Raw genomic sequence first — 13,635 nt, 5'->3', positions numbered from 1 at the left:
GCAGCCTGAGAAAAAATTCGCCAATCGCAAATACTTAGAAGCAAAGTCCCACAGAAGGACACTAAGGAATGGACAGATCCACCTGAAGTGGACCCCCCAGTCTCTAGGCTAGCAGCACAAACGCTTCTCTCACTGCCGGACAGCTCAACCCTCAAGGACGCAGCAGACAATCTTCGAAGTGGCAGGTGCCTCTTTGGCTTCCGCGTTTGCTTAAGTTTGGGCAGCCAAGGCCATTATGGCCTGTGCTAAACTATTGCAACAGGGCCTCCAAGCTTCAAATCCTCAGCTGGCGGACCAGGCGGTACAAATTGCAGTAGTGGCAGATTACATGGTCCAGGCAGCATTGGATTCTGCAAGAGGGGTAGCGGGAATATCATCAAACGCCATCTCGATCCGGCGTATTCTCTGGCTGAGAGATTGGAAGGCGGATGCGGCTTCAAAAAAGTCTCTAACAAATCTCCCGTACTTCAGTGGGCGTCTTTTCGGTGAAAAGCTGGATACAATGATATCCAATGCTACAGGGGGTAAAAGTACTTCTCTCCCTCAACTAAAACCAAAACGCACGTTTAAAAGACGTAATCAATCTTGTTTCCGATCCTTTCGGAATTCTTCAGGCTGGTCCGTCTCGCGCCCAGCACAAAATCGTAACTGCTCCCCCCGCAGAGACAACACACGGGGCGGCACAGAGGCAGGACAGGAACTGGCAGTCAAAAGCAAGCCAGGCGAAATCCAAGGGAGGAAAAGCTCAGACTTTCCCCTCATCATGACTCATGGCCTCCGGAAGACACCCCACTTGTAGGTGGACGACTGCTATTCTTTCAGCAGGTCTGGCTGCCTATTACAGAAGACAGGTGGGTCAAGGAAATAGTGTCTTCAGGATACAAGATCGAGTTTACTGCCAGCCCACCGAACAGGTTCTTTCTCTCCGTTCCTCCAAAACCTCCACTCAAGGCTCGAGCCTTCCATCAATCGGTTTCTTCCCTCCTTCAAGCAGGAGTTATAGTACCAGTTTCAGCAGACGAGCGCTTCCGAGGGTTCTACTCCATTCTGTTTGTGGTGCCCAAGAAAGGAGGCAGCGTCCGACCCATACTAGACCTCAAGCAACTCAACAAGTATGTTCGAGTTTGTCACTTTTGCATGGAGTCCCTTCGGTCAATCGTTGCGTCCATGGAGAAAGGAGAATATCTCGCCTCCATAGACATACAAGACGCATACCTGCATATACCAATTGCTCCCGCCCATCAGAGATTTCTCAGATTCGCAATCAACCAAGACCATTACCAGTTTGTGGCCCTCCCGTTCGGACTCGCCACGGCTCCCATAACATTTACAAAGGTCATGGCAGCTACCATGGACGTTCTACACTCCAGAGGCATAGTAGTCGTTCCATACCTGGACGACCTTCTCATCAAGGCCCCCACCTTCAAGGACTGCGAGGTCAACGTCTCAATCACAATCGACACTCTGAGTCGCCTGGGAGGGTTAGTCAATTTACAGAAGTCATCGACTACCCCGAGTCAGTCTCTGGCCTTCCTAGGGATGCTGTTCGACACCTCCAGGGGTCTGGTGATCCTCCCCAGGGACAAGGCACTAGCCCTCCGTTTGGGAGTTCGCACTCTCCTCCGCAAGTCCCCCCGATCTCTCCGGTATGCCATGAGAGTACTCGGCAGGATGGCAGCAGCAATGGAGGCGGTACCATTTGCCCAGTTTCACCTCAGACCCCTTCAACTGGCCATCCTCAAGTCCTGGGACAGGAATCCGTTCTCCCTCGACAGGGACCAGAAGGTCCCTGCTCAAGCCAACCTCGCTTGCAAGGGGAAAATCCTTTCTCTCCGGTCAATGGAAGGTTTTGACCACCGACGCAAGCCTGACAGGTTGGGGCGCGGTGCACCTACATCACAGAGCGCAAGGCAAGTGGTCACCAATGGAAGCGAACATGCCCATCAACATCCTGGAAATTCGGGCCATCTTCCTGGAATTGAAAGCCTTTCATCACTTGCTAGCAGACTCTCATATCAGAGTACAGTCGGACAATGCCACGGCGGTGGCGTATGTGAACCATCAAGGCGGGACCCGCAGCATCCAGGCGATGAGCAAAGTAACACGTATCCTACACTGGGCAGAGGATGCGAGGTCGGTACTCTCTGCGGTCCACATTCCGGGTGTGGACAACTGGGAAGCCGACTATCTCAGCAGACAAGGAATGTACTCGGGGGAGTGGTCTCTCCATCCCAAAATTTTTCGGCGGATCTGCCATCGCTGGGGGACCCCGGACATGGATCTAATGGCATCCCATCTCAATGCCAAGGTTCCCAATTTCATGGCCAGGACGCGCGATCCGCGGTCGCTCGGAGTAGATGCCCTGGTTCAGGACTGGACCCAGTTCCAGCTTCTGTACATTTTTCCACCCCTCCCCCTGATCTCCAGAGTCCTGAGGAAGATCAAACAGGAGGGAGTTCCCACCATCCTGATTGCGCCAGACTGGCCCAGGCGTACATGGTACGCCGACGTTGTGCAACTCACAGCAGACGCCCCCTGGCGTCTGCCCACACGTCCCAACCTTCTGTCACAAGGCCCGTTCTTCCACCAGAACTCAGGGGCTCTCAATTGACGGCGTGGCCATTGAGACCTGGGTTTTGACCCAAGCAGGTTTTTCACCGGACTTCGTTAAAACCATGATCAGGGCTCGAAAGCCAGCTTCAGCCAGGATTTACTATCGTACCTGGAAGGTTTTCTTTACATGGTGCGAATCTCGCAGACAAATCCCACTCCCCTACTCTCTTCCAAAGGTCCTCGGTTTCCTTCAGTCATGCTTGGACGCCAGGCTATCCCTGGGCTCGCTTAAGAGCCAGTTGTGAGCGCTCAGTGCTCTTTGAGAGGCGTATTGCTAACAAGCCGCAAGTGAGAACTTTTCTCCAAGGGGTTTCCCGATTGGTTCCCCCCTACAAACATCCATTGGAGACGTGGGACCTCAGCATGGTCCTGACAGCATTGCAGACATCTCCTTTCGGACCCCTTAAGGAGGTCTCACTCCGCCTTCTATCACAGAAGGTGGTTTTTCTGGTAGCAATCACCTCGCTACGCAGGGTGTCCGAACTTTCAGCACTTTCCTGCAGACAACCCTTCCTGGTTTTCCATCAGGACAAAGTAGTTCTCCGTACAGTCCCATCCTTCCTTCCGAAGGTTGTGTCCAGCTTCCACCTCAATGAGGAAATCTCACTACCATCTCTTTGCCCGGTTCCCGTACATAGAGTGGAGAAGGCTCTGCATACGCTTGACCTTGTCAGGGCATTGCGTATTTACGTATCTAGGACTGCTCCCTTCCGGAAGTCTGATTCACTTTTCCTTCTTCCAGAAGGCGTTCGCAAGGGCCTACCGGCTTCCAAAGCCACCCTTGCTAGGTGGATCCAAGTCCACCATTCAAGAGGCTTACCGCCTTAACAATTCTCCTCTTCCGGCTGGTATCACGGCACACTCTACGCGGGCGGTAGGGGCCTCTTGGGCCATTCGGCATCAAACCTCGGCACAACAAGTGTGTAAGGCAGCCACTTGGACTAGCCTCCACACATTTACAAAACACTACAGAGTGCATACCCAGTCCTCAGCGGATGCGAGCCTGGGTAGACGGGTCCTGCAGGCGGCAGTACCCCAAATCTAGGGGACTGTCAGCACAATATTCGTCCACTGGTTCCCACCCAGGGACTGCTTTGGGACGTCCCACCGTTCTGTGTCCCCCAATGAGGCGACAGAGTAAAGGAGATTTTTGTGTACTCTCGTAAAATCTCTTTCTCTTAGCCTTTAATTGGGGGACACAGCTCCCACCCTGTTGCCCTTGCGGGCCGTTGTTACGGTTGGGTTCTCATATTGTTGTTTGAGCTCGTTTATAGTAGCCTTCTTACAGGCATGGTTATGTTTCTGGTATATTCCTCCTAATGCTTTTGCACAAAACTGGAGAAGGCTGACGCCGTCCAGGGGTGTATACTGCAGAGGAGGGGCCAAAGTTAATCGTTTTCAGATTATGCATAGTGTCGCCTCCTAGTGGACAGCAGCATAACACCCACGGTTCTGTGTCCCCCAATTAAAGGCTAAGAGAAAGAGATTTTACGGTGAGTACACACAAATCTCCTTTTTTTTTTTTTTTTCTTTTTAAATTTTTCTTCCATTCCAAGTAAAGCAAAATGATAAAGGATATTTAATGCAATCTCCGCACCATAAGATGCTCCCATTAAAAATGGAGATTCTCAGGGGACCGGGTAACAAGCTCGGTATACAGATGGTGAAATGCAGCGTCTAAACACAGACCAAGAGCTTTAATTTTCTTTTTTTATTTCTTATGACTTATTGGACATTACAAATCCTTTTGCACTTTCAGGTTATCTTTGGAAAATCCAGTTGTCCGGAGTTTTCTAAAGAAGCTTACACAGCCGTGGTCTACCACAACAGGTGAAGCCAAAAACACGTCCAAGGGATGGGTGTTTTTTTGTTTTGTTTGTTTTTTTGTTTTTTTTTTCTCTTTAATAGTTATTTGAGTTTGGAGAAAGGGTCTTTTCCCCCTTCCCAAACACAATGCCACATCTATTCCATTCACCACTGCAGGGAGACAATCCCGACTTCTATTCTTGCACATTTACACCCATATTATTATTATTTGTGTTTTTCTACTTTTATATTTAAAAAAAAAATAATTTTCATCTTTCTTTTTTTTTTCTCTGAATTACACTGCATTCAGGTCCCCAGACTTCCATGAAGAAATCAAGGTTCGTTTGCCGGCCACGCTGACAGATCACCATCACTTGTTGTTCACTTTCTATCACGTCAGCTGCCAGCAGAAGCAGAACACCCCCCTGGAGACGCCAGTGGGCTACACAGTATGGGCCCCTTTATGTTACGTTGCATCGAGACGTGTTGTCACGTGGATACATTGTAACAGCCGACGTTTTATCTTTTTCCCCCCAGTGGATTCCGATGCTGCAAAACGGCCGCTTGAAAACAGGACAGTTCTGTCTTCCCGTTTCCTTGGAGAAACCGCCACAGGCTTATTCGGTGCTTTCCCCCGAGGTCAGTATAACGCATCTCTGACTATTGGGGTATGTAAATATAATCATTGTTCCCAAATACTTTGCCGAACAGATTCTGCTTCTAAATTGCAGCACGGACTGTCGGTGAGCGAGGAGACCACGCGTCCCCCCGAGGCTCCTCCAGCTCCGCGTCAGATGTGATCTTAATACTGGCGTGTTCACAGTTGCGTCATTTCTCTCTTTCCGCAGGTCCCGCTGCCCGGAATGAAATGGGTGGACAATCATAAAGGAGTGTTCAACGTGGAGGTCGTCTCGGTCTCTTCCGTTCACATGCAGGTGAGTTTAATCGTTTGTTTTTTGTTTGTTTTTTTGCGCTATGACTTTCTCATTTAATTTGCATTTTTTAAAAAAATTTTTACAGTTTAATTCTGGGACAATAAATAAAAGGTCGGGTGATAAAAAGTTGTGCAACGTTCTGTGGAGCAGGATCCCACGTATCACTATTTTCCTCTTTAGTTTGTGTGCGGTGGCATCCACACCTAGCAGAAAAGATGTGAATTTTCCAGGCAGATTCGTACAGGATTGTCAGTCCTTCGTGTATTCTCCATCGCAGATTTAACACCGTGCAATGCAGATTTGCAACAAGCTCCAGATCCAGCTTCCTTCCATACCATGTGGACATACACTAAGGACATGGTCACACCAGATTTTTTTTTTTTTTTTTTTTTTTTTTGACTTGCTGCATTTATTTTTCTGCATTGCGGAAATTGTTTGCAGTTTTAATGCATTTTTTTAATGCAATTTTTGGTGCCAACACAATTTGATCTCAAAGGAGAAACTGCATTAAATTACTAAAATGATTGTCGTGCTGTTTTTTTTTTTTGTTTTTTTTTAAATTGCACTAAAGGTCAAATACACAAGGGAAAAATTGCAACATGTGAATGAGATTTTTGAAGATTTTGCGTTTACTGTAAAGCGCAGCGCACAAAAAAAGCCTTAAAAAGCTAAATTTTGAATAAGCCCTTACAGACTGCACACAGCCCCACGAAGTCTGCTCCTCCAGTCTCACCGTTTTCCTCCCTTTTACAAACACACGTGTCTGTATAATATGGGAGTGAGACTGCAGGACCAGACTACACATGTTTTTGTTTGTGTTCTGTTACCATGGAGACGCATAGATCTTCATAGGAGCTGTATGCAGAAATAGGGGAGTTGTAAAATTGATCTGAAAGGAGAACCATCCATTGACTATTTCATTCTGGGCTTCCATGAGTCTCTGGAAAAGAAAACAATTGCATTGGAGTACACAGTAACATTTGGCACCAATGTTTTGCTCTAGAACATGCCATTAGCCCCCTCCTGACATGTGACGTAGATGTACGTCTCACCTAGTGAGCAGGTGTATGAAGTGGGCTTAGGAGCTAAAAAAGTAAAAAAGTTCTGGTGCTTGGAAGGAGAGGAGAAAAAAAAATCACCCGGTCTTAAAGGGACCAATAAGTTTGGCGCATTTGATGTCTTCACTTTGTAGACTTTTCATAGTGCACTAATAATTTTGACTGTTTTCTGGTGCGGTTTTCTGCAGTGTATGATATGTCCTTTTTTTGTGCTCCGCAGGATTCATCCCTTGACAAGTTTTTTGCGCTGGTTCACGCCCTGGACGAGCACATGTTCCCCATCCGTATTGGGGATATGAGGATCATGGAGAATAACCTGGAGAGTGAGCTGAAGAGCAGCATCCTGGCCCTGAACTCGGCTCAGCTGGAACCTGTGGTGCATTTCCTCCACCTCCTCCTCGACAAACTCATCCTACTGGTCGTGCGGCCGCCGGTCATTGCCGGTCAGATCGGTAAGTGAATACTTTTGTGGTTTGCTGCTTAAGACAAGATTTGTGGCCGAGCCTGTCCGTAACGTTTTATGAGACTTTAGACGGAGATTTTCTCTCCTATCAATCAAAGGAGCCATAAAAACCCCCGTTCTTCTTAGTTAATTTAGGTCAAGCGTCATTTGAAGCGATGGCGTCCATCACGAACAGACTTCATAAAAACCTGGAAGGAAACCAGGACCAACATGGAAGGAACAATCTCCTGGCCTCTTACATCCATTATGTCTTCAGACTTCCGAATGCCGATCCCAACTCACCGTCTCCAGGTAACGGTATCCGTTTTTTTTTCCCCACTGTTTTGTGTATACAGCTCCTACGCAGTCCTGTCTGTCCCTCTAGATACAGCTAACTTTTCTGTAAGAGAGGAATGACTGCAGGTTTGGGGCGCGCAGGGGTTGTGATCTGTAACCTTGTAAGCACAGAGGTAGAATTTTGCAAATTTGCAGTAATTTGCAAAATTGCAATTTTTTTTCAACAAATACATCAATTTCTTTTCTGCTCCTGGAATTTGCTTTAAAGGAGTTGAGCTGCATTCTACCATTATTAAAGGGGTTGCCCCAAAAGGCAGAGATTTTGATTGGAGGTGTCAGGTTTTTATGCCAGGCGGACAGTAGTTTCTGGATGGGAGGCTGGCGAATCTCTTACATTCTGGGACCCCCCGGTACAATTTTTGATTAGGCTGGGCTGTTGTCAAATCTCCACTGCGGCACAAATTGATAGCTGCGCCGGAGAGGTAAGAGATTGGCCATCTTCCCCTCCTGACCTGGCCGATAAACCTGATCCACCCATCTGTAATTAGAGGGGCCGCGACTGCTGGCATTCACAAGAATCGGGGTCCCAGCATCACCTGTGCGAAAGCAGTGAAAGTCATTCATGTGCACTACTGCTCCAATCACACAGGGATATCTGGGACTCCCATACTCACGATTATTGGGGGTTTCAACCATTGGACCTCCTTCAATCAGAACCTTTTTCGGTGCATACAGGGAACTGTGTCTCAGAGATGTTTATCCACTGAATGTAGCCATGAGCTGCAGCCCTTCTTTTCTCCTGTAGGAGTGCTGTTGTGAGATCAGATACTTATGCAGTGCCTCTCCTAGTTTCTGTGGAGGGGATTTTATATGCACCATGGAAAATTTAATTGAGGTTAATTTTTCCTCCAGGTCCCGGAGGTCTCGGTGGATCAATGCACTATGCCACAATGGCGCGGACAGCCAACAGACCGGCAAGCCTTAACTTGAACCGCTCCCGAAGCCTAAGCAACAGCAACCCTGACATCTCCGGGACCCCCACGTCACCGGATGACGAAGTCAGGTCTATAATCGGTAGCAAGGTAATATAAGTCCACAGTCTGATACTTCTTTATATGTCTCAGATGAGGGCTGACCGAAAAATCAGCAAATAATGAGACAACTATGATCTAGGGACATTCGCGGTTTACCGAGTGCAGTGTATAAACCGTGTGCAGGGAGCGCCCCCTTGTGATGGCGGCAGGTAGCCAGAATAATGTTATAATTTCATTCTGGACAGGGCTAAAATAGAAATTTAGGGCAAAATTCTGAATTTAATTAAATTTAAAAAATGTATCTAAAAAGGAAAATTCACATAAGAATTCAAAATATTCATAAGTATTCACATAAGTATTCATTTGTATGGGACGAGTTGACAGACATCAGCCCCTTATGTAACGCTCTCCTGTATTTCACATGTAAGCAATAGTTGAAAAGTCTGAGCAAACCTGCAGGTTTCACAATCGCGGAGGTCAAATACCCTTGACCTCAGTGAAAGGGCTGAAGCCATAGATGAAATTTAGCCTGGAGGTTGCAGTATGATCCGGATTTCTCTTCTTTCCACTTTCATGTTTGCATAATACAAATTTTTTTTTCCATCAGTTTTAAAGGGTTAATAAATACCAAACCGTATGTAGCAAGGGCAGAACGGACGCCTCCGGCACACTTTTTATACTTATACAGATCTTTATTAACTTTGCTTTTCCCGTTCCAAAAAAAAAAAAAAAATCGATACTCGTGAGTCTGTATAAGTCTGATCTATAGAAATGTAACAAAATTTATAAAATTATAATTTATTTATAAATTTTAAATTACTTTTTACTCTGTCGCCTCATTGGGGGACACAGAACCATGGGTGTTATGCTGCTGTCCACTAGGAGGCGACACTATGCATAATCTGAAAAAGATTAACTATGGCTCCTCCTCTGCAGTATACACCCCTGGACGGCGTCAGCCTTCTCCAGTTTTTGCTTAGTGTCGCAAGGAGGCACACCTAAAGATTTAAGTTTTTTTTTGTTTTTTTTTCACTCCGTTTTTTCCCGGATGACAGATGAAGAAAAGCGGGTCTCCTGTGAGATTCCCGGCATGGCTCCTTCCTCGGCCCCCTATTATGGGGTGCCCAGTTGAAGTTGAGATGGCTGTTCCCCATGTCGCTCCTTCCCCAGTGCTGCGGGTGCTGGCTCGAAGTTGAGACCCCCCCTCCTTCCCCAATTCCTTTTGGTCTTAGGTTGAGGTCGAAGAGAGGAAGAAACCCCCTGATGGTGACAGCAGCACCCTCCCTAATCCCCCTCTGGGGGTATTAGGTTGAGACGCCTCAGGCAGGGTCTGTACCTCGGTAATCTGCAGCTCACTGTATCCAGGGACCCCAGCCCAGCTGCGGACTCCTGTCGGGGCCGGGGGGAGTGCGGGCAGGCATGGCACATACAGAGACAGGGCTCCCTGCGCCCCTGTCTCTGTGGCAGCACCAGCTACATAGCGCCTCAGGGGGACCCATCACAGGGCCCCCGCTTCCGATTGTGGCCCCACCGCTAGCCTGCCTTTCAATCCGGTGGGGTCCGGTCTGGAGCCCTTCCTGGGCATCGATATCTAATTTAGGCCGTGGCTTCGGCCTAGCTGAGGTTGCCTCCTCCTCTCCGCCCCCCGGATGATAAATATGACACACTCTACAGTGTCATAGAAGGGGCGGATCGAGGCAGAAAGGGCTCGTTTTTACACATCTCTGCGCGCTCTTTCTCAGCTCTCCGCCCCCTTCTCCCTCCTCATCCTCTCGGTGGCCATTTCTGACGCAGGCATCAGCAGCACCACGCCAGCCAGTCTCCAGGGGGCACAGGACTGTGGCTCTTCGGCGCTGGACCTAGGGCCACACTGGTGGGGTAAGATCACAGCTCGGGTTTTTTTGCTCGGCTGTGAATCTGGATTCACTGTAAGGCTCTCCTATAGGTTTCCCCTGCATATCCACCCCTGTAGGGCTCTCCCATAGCCTGTCCTTCCGCGCTCTGTGCACTATGCCAGGCTCAAGGTACAAGAGATCCAGGCAGGACTGCTTTTATGCATTCTGCACAGCCTGCAAAACCACTCTCCCCAGTGGCAGCACGTACCCCCACTGTCGGGACTGTATCCAGAATACTGGGTCAGAACCCCAAGAGGCTCCTACCAATGCTTCAGCGGATGCTACCATGCCGGAATGGGCTACCCAGATGTCGCAGTCTATGACGCAGTCCATAGATAACCTAACATCCACATTACTCCAGGCTCTACAGGGTCATGTCTCGGCTATGAGCGTTACCCAGCAAAGGGACATCTCCACTCAGGGACAGGCCGTTTCTGGCTCTCCCAGACGTAAGCGGACCCACACGTCACGTTCCTCTGCGTCATCCCATAGCACACGGTCATCCCCCTCTAGGGAGAGACACCGTAGTTCCATGTCACCTAGACCGTCCCCTACCAGAGACAGACAACGCAGATCTCCACAGCGACCCCCGACTACAGGAGACCTCCGCCCTAGCTCACCCACCAGGGAACGCCTCAGCAATACGCAGGATTCGGAAGGCATCTGTGACTCAGACAACGAAACGGAGAGGTCTCTGGTCCCTTGTCCCCCTAGCAATACAGCGCTGGTTGAGGACATAATCTCTTCCATCCATCGCATGCTGGACATTTCCGATCCAACCCCGGAAGCCCCAGAACACAAGATTGCTTTGAAGGTGTTCTGAAACCACCTAAGGTCTTCTCTAACCACCCGGAATTTCAGGCGATCCTTACTAAGCAGTTTTCGCAGCCTGAGAAGAAATTCACCAATCGCAAATATTTGGAGGCTAGGTACCCCTTCCCACAAAAGGAGACCAAGCAGTGGACAGATCCACCCGCAGTGGACACCCCAGTCTCTGGGCTAGCAGCACAGACCCTCCTCTCACTGCCAGATAGCTCAACCCTCAGGGACGCAGCAGACCGGCAGGTAGAACGCATGGCTCGTTCAGTTTTCGAAGCGGCAGGGGCCTCCCTGGCCCCCGCGTTCGCTTCAGTTTGGGCGGCCAAGGCCTTTCTGGCTTGGGCCAAAAAATTGCAAGCTGGCCTCCAAGCTTCAAATCCTGAGCTGTCGGACCAAGCGATTCAAATACCAGTGGTAGCAGATTACGTGCTTCATGCAGCCCTGGACTCCGCAAGAGGTGTAACGGGGATAGCAGCGAACGCCATCACAATTCGGCGTATCCTCTGGCTGCGGGAATGGAAAGCGTTTGCGGCCTCAAAGAAGTCCCTCACGCATCTCCCGTACCTCAGTGGATGGCTTTTCGGTGAAAAGTTGGACACAATGATATCCAACGCCACTGGGGGTAAGAGTACCTCTCTCCCTCAACTAAAACCTAAACGCACGTTTAAACGGCGTAACCAAACTCTATTCCTATACTTTCGGAATTCTTCGGGCTGGTCCGTCTCGCGCCCAGCAGAAAATCGTAACCGCTCTCCACGCAGGGACAACCCAAGGGCGGCGCAGAGGCCAGACAGGACATGGCAGTCGAAAGCAGGCCAGGCGAAGCCCAAAGGAGGAAAACCTCAGAATTCCGCCTCATCATGACTCACGAACTCCGGAAGACACCCCACCAGTAGGCGGACAACTTCTACTCTTTCAGCAAGTCTGGCTGCCTATTACAGAAGACAGGTAGGTCAGGGAAATAGTGTCTTCCGGATACAAGATAGAGTTCAGCTCCAGTCCACCGAACCGGTTATTCCTCTCTGCTCCACCAAAACCGCCAGACAAGGCTTGTGCCTTCCACCAAGCAGTCTCCTCTCTCCTTCAAGCAGGAGATGTAGTACCGGTTCCCGCGACCGAACGCTTCCGAGGGTTCTACTCCAATCTTTTCGTCCCCAAGAAAGGAGGCAGCGTCCGGCCCATACTAGACCTAAAACAACTCAACAAATATGTACGGGTTCGTCATTTTCCCATGGAGTCCCTTCGGTCCATCATTGCGTCCATGGAGCAGGGAGAATATCTCGCCTCCATAGACATACAAGACGCATACCTTCATATATCAATTGCTCCCACCCATCAAAGATTTCTCAGTTTCGCGATCAACCAGGACCACTACCAGTTCGTGGCTCTCCCGTTCGGACTTGCCACGGCTCCCAGAACGTTTACCAAGATCATGGCAGCCACCATGGACGTTCTACACTCCAGAGGCATTGTAGTCGTTCCATACCTGGACGACCTTCTCATCAAGGCTTTCACCTTCAAGGACTGCGAGGTCAGCGTCTCAATCACAATCGACACTGAGTCACCTGGGCTGCTTAGTCAACTTGCAAAAGTCATCGACTACCCCTAGTCAGTCCCTGACCTTCCTGGGGATGCTATTCGACACCTCCAGGGGGCTGGTGCTCCTTCCCAGGGACAAGGCACTGGCTCTCCGTCTGGGAGTTCGCATACTCCTCCGCAATTCCCCCCCCCGATCTCTCCGGTTTGCCATGAGAGTCCTCGGCAGGATGGCAGCAGCAATGGAGGCGGTGCCATTTGCCCAGTTTCACCTCAGGCCTCTTCAACTAGCCATCCTCAAGTCCTGGGACAGGAATCCTTTCTCCCTCAACAGGGAGTTCCGGCTAACATCGTCAACCCGGAGGTCCCTACACTGGTGGCTCAAAGCCAACTTCGCTTGCAAGGGGAAAATTCTTTCTCTCAGGTCAATGGAAGGTCCTGACCACCGATGCAAGCCTGACAGGTTGCGGTGCGGTGCACCTACATCACAGGGCACAAGGCAAGTGGTCACCAGTGGAAGCGACTTTGGCCATCAACATCCTGGAAATTCGGGCCATCTTCCTGGCATTGAGAGCCTTTCATCACTTGCTGGCAGCCTCTCATGTCAGGATACAGTCGGACAATGCCACGGCAGTTGCATATGTGAATCACCAAGGCGGGACCCACAGTACCCAGGCGATGAGAGAAGTGGCACATATCCTCCACTGGGCGAAAGACACTAGGTCGGTACTCTCTGTAGTCCACATTCCGGGTGTAGACAACTGGGAAGCTGACTTCCTCAGCAGACAAGGAATGGACTCGGGGGAGTGGTCTCTCCATCCTGAAATTTTTCACCAGATCTGCCATCGCTGGGGGACCCCGGATGTGGACTTAATGGCATCCCATCTCAATGCCAAGGTCTCCAATTTCATGGCCAGGACACGCGACCCGCGGTCGCTCGGAGCGGATGCCCTGGTTCAGGACTGGACCAAGTTCCAGCTTCTGTACATTTTTCCACCCCTCCCCCTGATCTCCAGAGTCGTGAGGAAGATCAAACAAGAGGGAGTTCCAACCATCCTGATCGCGCCGGACTGGCCCAGACGTACATAGAACGCCGACATCGTACAACTTACAGCAGACGCCCCCTGGCGTCTCCCCGACCGTCACGACCTTCTGTCACAAGGTCCGTTCTACCATCAGAACTCAGGGGCTCTCAATTTG

At 49.8% G+C, this 13,635-nt stretch overlaps 1 protein-coding gene across 14 annotated transcripts in view; it reads left to right on the top strand.

Annotated features, from left to right (window-relative positions):
• The window catches only part of DOCK7 (dedicator of cytokinesis 7), a 109,295-nt gene that overhangs the window by 50,172 nt on the left and 45,488 nt on the right, over positions 1–13,635 (top strand). For all 14 annotated transcript variants that reach the window (XM_073544642.1, XM_073544646.1, XM_073544652.1 and 11 more), the window contains exons 16-22: positions 4,373–4,443; positions 4,730–4,868; positions 4,957–5,058; positions 5,268–5,354; positions 6,633–6,864; positions 7,002–7,166; positions 8,064–8,233. In XM_073544642.1, the coding sequence (XP_073400743.1) occupies positions 4,373–4,443; positions 4,730–4,868; positions 4,957–5,058; positions 5,268–5,354; positions 6,633–6,864; positions 7,002–7,166; positions 8,064–8,233 (966 nt within the window). The remainder of the gene's footprint in view (positions 1–4,372; positions 4,444–4,729; positions 4,869–4,956; positions 5,059–5,267; positions 5,355–6,632; positions 6,865–7,001; positions 7,167–8,063; positions 8,234–13,635) is intronic.

The sequence above is a fragment of the Dendrobates tinctorius genome, unplaced genomic scaffold, assembly GCF_039654945.1.
Source record: "Dendrobates tinctorius isolate UK_male_01 unplaced genomic scaffold, ASM3965494v1 ptg000138l, whole genome shotgun sequence".
Lineage (NCBI taxonomy): Eukaryota > Metazoa > Chordata > Amphibia > Anura > Dendrobatidae > Dendrobates > Dendrobates tinctorius.
This window is presented reverse-complemented; position numbering and strand designations above follow the sequence as displayed.